At 39.5% G+C, this 8,552-nt stretch overlaps 1 protein-coding gene across 1 annotated transcript; it reads left to right on the forward strand.

The window, feature by feature from the left end:
* The first annotated feature begins 1,611 nt into the window (after window positions 1-1,611).
* Window positions 1,612-5,774, forward strand: SNU13 (small nuclear ribonucleoprotein 13). Its single transcript, XM_007443700.4, has 3 exons — window positions 1,612-1,735; window positions 3,069-3,189; window positions 4,176-5,774. Exons 1-3 carry the CDS (start codon window positions 1,733-1,735, stop codon window positions 4,436-4,438), a joined length of 387 nt encoding a protein of 128 aa, XP_007443762.1. The 5' UTR covers window positions 1,612-1,732; the 3' UTR covers window positions 4,439-5,774.
* The last annotated feature ends 2,778 nt before the right edge of the window (window positions 5,775-8,552 follow it).

The raw sequence follows: 8,552 nt of genomic DNA on the forward strand, positions 1-8,552 counted from the left end.
TGGCCTGGGTTGGAATAAGCAGGGAAACATTACTTTAATGACTTAAGCATGTGTCCCTCATGGGCTGAGGACAAGGTGAAGGGGGGTCCATAGCAGAAAAAATATTATCAGAGCATATTTGTACTTTAGGTACAAAGATACAATAGGACTACAACTATAAGCTTCATTTTAACTCAATAAATAAATAACCCAAATGCTCCCTGAGTGACTGCCAATTATTCTTGGATCTATTTATTTTCTATTTATTAATAGTATCTTATAATTTTGTAATTTTAATTGACTTTAACTGTTTTGTAACCCACCCAGAGTCGTTTCAATGAGATGGGTGGTGACAAATTTGATATATAATTAAAAATAAATATAAATAAATAAATAAATAAATAAAGGATTTCATTGAAGAGATATACTGTATTTTTAATGTTGTTTTATTTTTCAATATATGTATTAATTAAACAACTAAATACCAAAGGTTGACACAGTGTGGCATACTCTAAAGCATATTTACTCAGAAATCCACTGTGCTCCACTTGTTCAACATGCACCTCTAAATGTCTTGTGCTACATTCTAATTATTCTCATTTGACAGATACACTTGACTGTAGTTTATCAAATATTCTTGTTGTTTTAGCCAATGAGCACTGTTTGTAGAGTGAAGGAAAGTGTGCTATAAATTAAAATCTCATGCCAGCCTTCACCATTTTGATAATTTCCAGGTATGAACTTCAAATTCCAGGTGGTCCAATACACACTTGGGCAGTAATACCACTTAATTCTCCAGGACTTGTTTACTGAATAATCCATGCACAGAACTGTGTTGTCAAAGAACTAGAGATTATATTACTTGTATAACCAGACATTAGAGACAGGACATTATGGAGCATATGCTTTGTAATTGTTTCAGATACTTAATAAGCTACTCTCAGTAAGTTACACCTATTTAATTTCTGCCAGTTGATAAAGAACTGGGAGATTAAAAAACCCAATATAATTGCTATCAGAGTATCCCAGAGATAACTTTTCAATTTGTCACACACAGAGAAGTTTAATGAATGGATTTAAATCTAGCTGTTCAGCACTAGACAGTACAGGTAGCTGTAGGATCTATACCAGATTACAGGCTGGGTGTGCAAAGATGTGTTTGAGAATGGGAGAATTATTTGTTAGCAATGTTTTGTTTCAGTTGGTACAGTGGTTAATCTCTTCAATTCAGGCTACAGAAACCCTGTTCAAGTCCCCATTCACCCACGGAATTTCTTTTTTAAATCCAGCCCACTGCAGCAGAGAACTGCTAAGTGCATCACCTTTAACCTATAAAAAAATGGCATAATATTTCTTTTGCTGCTGAAACTAGACGCTCAATCAAATCATATACCTGTAAATGTAATTAACAACTTAGTTGTGTATAAATGACAACTGATTATGAGTGAACGTGGAAACATGGTTTAGTAAACGTCACCGTGAGGAAATCTGAACAGGATGCTATTTCAGGTTCAAGCTACTTCTCTGGAGTTTCTTTAGTAGTCAGCCAAAGGTAGAGGTCGCACTTGCGAGAGCTGAGAAATCTTTAAGGTCTGCAGGATATTTCCTGCGGGAGCCTGGTCCTTTTCTAACGTCACTTCCAGGCGCGCGTCTATCTTGTGAGTCCGCGCGTTGTCACGTTTTTCCTCTGTGAAGCTTTCGGGCCGAGGGGATCCAGGGCAGAGCGTCCCAGTGAGCCTTCTACTTAACAGAAATGGTGAGTGCGGCCAAGTCCAGGCGTTGCGGGGAAGCGAGGGCACTAGTTGTCGGTGAAAATGCCGAGATTGATAGCACTTCAGCAGCGTGGAGAAGAGCGCGAGACCTGGAGACCACGCGGAGGAGGCTTACCCAGGCTCGGTTGGCCTCCGTTTCCATACGACCGGCAGTGAAGTCACGTGCTAAGCAAGACTCATTGCGTGCCGTATCCGGCATATTCCTCTGTTACTTTTTAATTGCTGTACTCATTGGAACAACCCCAGTCTATTTTTACTATGATGGTGAGGTTGGAGTATTAAATCTCATGCCATGAGTATCATCATCAGTACTTTTGCCATGGATTTCTTCTATTTTTATCCCATCCTTGTGGTATTGAATATGAAATACATAAAGAGGTTGTCCTACTTTGTCCTCATAACAAGTATTTATGCGGTTGGTCTACTGCTTGAAACCAAAAGGACTCTAGGCAGCATGCAGAACTTACATATAAAATGCAAGTCAATGTAGTAAAATAATCCAATTAAGGCTTGATTTAAATTTTTGTTAAAAGTAATACGTTAATTTATTAAATATGGTGCCCCTGGTACAATTAATCCTTGAAGATCTTCTGGAAGAGCCATGTTTTCACTTGCTTTCGGAAGGCCGCAAGGATAAGGGCCATCTCTGCCTCAGGAGATAAGCTGTTCTTTAGTGGAGCTACGATGGAGAATGCCTGCTACTGGGCCCCCTCCTGCTGTATCTCCTGGTAGATAGGGACTCTTAGCAGGTGCTCCCTAGTTATTCAGGTAGAATAGGGAGAAACTGCTAGGAGAAGGCCTTAACCTATGTAGTACTTTGTAGGTTATGACTGGCACCTTGTATTGCATTTGGAAACATTTTGGTAATAAGTACAGCTCCTGCAATAGAGGTGTAACATGACACTACCATGATTGACCAGTATCATTCTGGACTAGCTGAAATTTCTGGGAGGTCTTCAAGGGCACCCCATGTTCAGTGAATTACAGTAGTCTAAATCTAGAGATGACAAGCATGAGTGACTATTTTCAGGGCATCCTGTTCCAGATAAGGCTGAAATTGGCAGATCAACTGAAACTACAAAAGCTGTCCTGGCCACCTGCTCTTTGAATATGTTACAGTAAAAAATGGGAAGAGGGTTTTTTAAGTGACTTTTGAACCATTAATGAAAGGGAATTAGCAAATAGAACAGTTCTGGTAATGGAAAGATGATTGCTTCACCTGATGCAGCTGTAATTATGTTCCTTAAGACAGAGATAGCAGGCAGCTGAGGAAGAAATACTGTTTTCTGTAGCTCAATTTCTGATATCTTTTTACAGACTGAGGCAGAAGTAAATCCAAAAGCTTATCCGCTTGCTGATGCTCAGCTCACTAAGACACTACTGGATCTTGTGCAGCAATCTTGTAATTACAAACAGTTACGCAAAGGAGCCAATGAAGGTGAAATCTGATTGTTTAATCAAAATATTATTATAATATGCACGTTTGAGGGGTTGTCTCCTGTAGATAGCATTTTAAATATTTTGCCAAAGGACAAGAGAAACTTAATTCAGAATTCAACATGTTTGGAGATAGTCATAAGAACTCAGCAGACTGCAAGAACCTATCAGAATTGAACCAAATAAAAGCTGACAATGATGAATGGATTAGATAATGTATTGTGCTTAGAAGGCTTAAGGAAAATAGAAGAAGAGGGACAGTTCTACAAGTTATTACTAGAGGCAGGTCAAGATGATGATTGTATGTCCATACAGTTACAAGGAGTCAATCCTGACACTTAACTAAATATATCCTAAAACATTTGTATCTAATATTTTATTTTCCTGTTCTTAGTGGTAGCCTATTACTGTTACTCCAAACTCATTCCCTCAAATGTGCTGAACAGAAATAATTGGCATCAGACAGAAGCACTGAAAATAAATGTAAAAATAAAATGAATAAATAAAATAAACTTGAACTTTAAGACAGGAAGAGCTTTCACAGTAATATCAGTGTTTGCTTTTGTCGTTAAAGAAATCCCAACATGGGAAATACTTAGAATGCTGCATGATTTGTATTCCATCCTTCCTAAGGTCAGCTCCAGAGAGGCATTTAACTTGTCATGAATCTAGGTGCGAATTTATATGCATATGTTGAAGTCTTCAGAAAGAGATGCAGTCAGATATTCATTGATTTGCAAGACATTAGTTCCTTCAGTGATATAACCACTAGTATTCACCAGACAAATCCCACAATGTGAAAATGTAGTTGAATAGTATATTTGATTATTGAGATGAACACAAATCTTGAAGCAAGAGTGCAGTGAAGGATGTAATAATGCTGCATGTGCCAAGATGCTCTTTATCCTCTTGCAGTGCCAACCGAGGAGCTAGCTCTTGAATTTAATGAATACCTAATAGTAATTGTATTGATTTCCTTTTCCACAGCCACTAAAACTTTAAACAGAGGTATTGCAGAATTCATTGTGATGGCTGCAGATGCTGAACCCCTTGAGATTATCCTTCATCTCCCGCTACTTTGTGAAGACAAGAATGTGCCCTATGTGTTTGTGCGCTCCAAGCAAGCCTTAGGCCGGGCATGTGGTGTTTCTCGGCCTGTTATTGCCTGTTCCATTACTATCAAAGAAGGCTCACAACTGAAGCCTCAAATTCAGTCTGTCCAACAAGCTATTGAAAGACTATTGGTCTAAATCTGACAAAAAACTGGGAAAAACAAGACTTTATATGAATATTTTGTTCAACAACTGTTTGTAAAATATTTGCTTTTATTAGGTTTTTAAATCTAGAAGATTATTTTCTTCAGTCACAGCTTGTTGTTTAGGCCTTTAACTAAAGATTGCTTGCTCATTCTTTTAAGTCAGGAGGAGGCAAATTTATGCCCTCTAAAGATTTAGGACAATAACTTGCAGTTGCCAGGCAGTATTGGCAAGAGGTAAAGATTTGTGGGAGTTCTAGTTAGAAAAATAGTTCTAATCCCAAACCACTGAAGTGGGTGAGGAGCCTGCTGACTTTAGGGAGGGGGCTATCTGGAAACTCTGCAGCATGGTCAAATTTTCACCTTGCTTTTTGATGGATTTTAAGGGTGGGAATTAGAGGCTTCCCAGAGATAACTTACCCAGATTTCTATTCTAAAACTGCCCAGATGTTCAGAAAATAGGCTGAAATGGCTCTACCAGAATTTAGCAAGTTTGCCGGTGAATTTTAGTGGCATGACTTCAAGATGCTTGGGGTCCAAATGCAGACTGCACACTGGTCACCTCTGCTTGAAAGGGTATTAGGTTGCCTATCCCTGCATTTAAATCCTTCTGATGCAAAACAATTCTCCAATGGGATTTAAACTAATTCTTTGATAATAACTAGCTTCACTTGAAGATGAGTTTGTGTATAAGTTAGTGTTCAAATAATACAAAGTATATAATGTTTTGTTCAATAACCGATGGCCTGTTGAAGGTTATTTGGTTTTTTGGAGCTAGCCTAGAAAAAAAACAAGGCTTCCTCCCTAACCTGATACAGTTTGATAGGACAGCATTGTAAGAAACATTTTTTCATTTGCTCTTTGTTACTATAGCTAGAGGCTTTAACTTTTTCAGAAATAAATTACAATAAGTAACATGTCCAGTATCTAATGTGAAATTGAGCTATAGCACTGATCCTGGTAAGCGTACTCTTCTAATTTTTACCAAGTCAGTGCTCCATTATAGAAAGAAGTGTTGGGATGCTGGCCTTCCCTCTAGCCTTCCACTGCAGCTGCATAAGGATGAAATGACAGCAAGCTATTGGCACTGTTTTATCAGCAAGACTTTTAAACATTATGGAGCATTGTGAATGTTGGTTATTTCTGCTTTTTCTTTTTGGCCCAGATAGAAGAGGAACATAGCAAACAATTTTAGTATGGCATACATTTTTTAGATGCATAAATAGGATTATATGTTGCATGTGTTAATCTGCTCACCTATGCAAGAATGCCTGTCACTCAACAGTCGTTATGGTGATTGGGCACTGTTAATAAAATTATTACTGTCTGTATTTTCTGCATTTTATTTGTATAATTAATTTGTAATATATGTATTGCAGCTTTTTCCCAGGAGCTCAAGACAGCATGCATAGGAATCTCTTTTCCCTGAATCATTTTTCCCCACCGTAACAATTAAGTGAGGTAGTGGACTGAAAAGGTATGACTGACCCAAAGTCAAAAGTCAGCCAGTAAGCTTTCATTATCAAAGGTAGACTTGAACCAGAGCTTTGCCAAGATTTTAATCTCTAGCTAGGTTCAGCCATGCGCCAAAGGACATATGTTCAGCATTGTTGCCAAGCCACAGCAAACCACTCAGCTGACTACCACAGACTGACTAATCTCTGCCTGTGCCACCATACTTAGGGCTACCAGGCCTGGGTTGCAAAAATCCTGGTGATGCTAAATGGTAGCAGAGATGCAGAAACCTTTTTTCTTTACAATCTAGATCTGGTTTCACCAGCTACATCAGAAGTAAACTTCAGCCACTACAGTGGGGTAAAAAAGTATTTAGTCAGCCACCAATTGTGCAAGTTCTCCCACTTAAAAAGATGAGAGAGGCCTGTAATTTTCATCATAGGTATACCTCAACTATGAGAGACAAAATGGGGGAAAAAATCCAGAAAATCACATTGTCTGATTTTTAAAGAATTTATTTGCAAATCATGGTGGAGAATAAGTATTTGGTCAATATCAAAAGTTCATCTCAATACTTTGTTATATATCCTTTGTTGGCAATGACAGAGGTCAAATGTTTTCTGTAAGTCTTCACAAGGTTTTCACACACTGTTGCTGGTATTTTGGCCCATTCCTCCATGCAGATCTCCTCTGGAGCAGTGATGTTTTGGGGCTATCGCTGGGCAACACGGACTTTCAACTCCCTCCAAAGGTTTTCCATGGGGTTGAGATCTGGAGACTGGCTAGGCCACTCCAGGACCTTGAAATGCTTCTTACCAAGCCACTCCTTCGTTGCCCGGGCGGTGTGTTTGGGATCACTGTCATGCTGAAAGACCCAGCCACGTTTCATCTTCAATGCCCTTGCTGATGGAAGGAGGTGTTCACTCAAAATCTCACGATACATGGCCCCATTCATTCTTTCCTTTACACGGATCAGTCATCCTGGTCCCTTTGCAGAAAAAAAAAGCCCCAAAGCATGATGTTTCCACCCCCATGCTTCACAGTAGGTATGGTGTTCTTTGGATGCAACTCAGCATTCTCTCTCCTCCAAACACGACGAGTTGAGTTTAGACCAAAATGTTCTACTTTGGTTTCATCTGACCATATGACATTCTCCCAGTCCCCTTCTGGATCATCCAAATGCTCTCTAGCAAACTTCAGAGGGGCCCGGACATGTACTGGCTTAAGCAGGGGGACACGTCTGGCACTGCAGGATTTGAGTCCCTGGCAGCGTAGTGTGTTACTGATGGTAGCCTTTGTTACTTTGGTCCCAGCTCTCTGCAGGTCATTCACTAGGTCCCCCCATGTGGTTCTGGGATTTTTGCTCACTGTTCTTGTGATCATTTTGACCCCACGGGGTGAGATCTTGTGTGGAGCCCCAGATCGAGGGAGATTATCAGTGGTCTTGTATGTCTTCCATTTTCTAATTAGTGCTCCCACAGTTGATTTCTTCACACCAAGCTGCTTGCCTATTGCAGATTCAGTCTTCCCAGCCTGGTGCAGGTCTACAATTTTGTTTCTGGTGTCCTTCAACAGGTCTTTGGTCTTGACCATAGTGGATTTTGGAGTGTAACTGTTTGAGGTTGTGGACAGGTGTCTTTTATACTGATAACAAGGTCAAACAGGTGCCATTACTACAGGTAATGAGTGGAGGACAGAGGAGCCTCTTAAAGAAGTAGTTACAGGTCTGTGAGAGCCAGACATCTTGCTTGTTTGTAGGTGACCAAATACTTATTTTCCATCATGATTTGCAAATAAATTCTTTAAAAATCAGACAATGTGATTTTCTGGATTTTTTTCCTCATTTTGTCTCTCATAGTTGAGGTATACCTATGATGAAAATTACAGGCCTCTCTCATCTTTTTAAGTGGGAGAACTTGCACAATTGGTGGCTGAGTAAATACTTTTTTGCCCCACTGTAAGTTGAAATGGAATACCCATGGAAGAACATGATTTTGTAAAAATGCTCCTTTAAAACCATGCTTTTCTCCAAGATCCCAACTTTTCTGCACTTTTTTTTCAACTAGTCCAGTGAACAACGTACTGGCAACTGGGTGAGCTGTGTCCTAAAATAGGAGTGTCAGGTTTCTCCCAAAAATGTTTTAAGAAAACCAGCTTTCCCACATTATAATGCCACTCATCCAGCTGCCTATCAGCTGTTCTATAAATGGAGGGAAAATGGCAGCTAAGAATGTGCTAGATCACAAAGAAGAGCACCACCCTACAGTGATTAATGGGTGCTGGCCCCCCGTGGGTCATCATGGACCCCCTTTGGGTCACTGTGCCTTTGACAGAGTATTTGGCAAATTGCATGCAGTTTTACATACCTTGGAACTAGTACAGGTTGCGTGCTGAAGAGGAAAAACCACTATAAAACCTGAATGGCTAACTTTTATCTCTCTCATGGGCTGGGAACAAGAAGTAATATGTCTGAAATGAAAAGATTGCCAGGGCATGTTTGCTACATAGTTAAGGCAAGTGGACAAAATCCCAAATGTATACCATACTACTCTTCCAACAATAGGCTATTTGTCCTAAACAGTATACAAAGTACACATGTAATATACTTTGTAATGTTACATGTGAAATAGTGGAAAGAAAAAGCCAACACAGTA

This window comes from Python bivittatus, unplaced genomic scaffold (assembly GCF_059951505.1).
Source record: "Python bivittatus isolate LINGU-HERP-01145 unplaced genomic scaffold, Pbiv_v1 ctg000330_np1212, whole genome shotgun sequence".
NCBI classification, from domain to species: domain Eukaryota; kingdom Metazoa; phylum Chordata; class Lepidosauria; order Squamata; family Pythonidae; genus Python; species Python bivittatus.

Bases quoted from the DNA above. Each gene is read 5' to 3' on its own strand.
- SNU13 (XM_007443700.4), top strand. The intron at 3,190-4,175 runs GTGAAATCTGAT...CCTTTTCCACAG, and splicing joins ACGCAAAGGAGCCAATGAAG to CCACTAAAACTTTAAACAGA.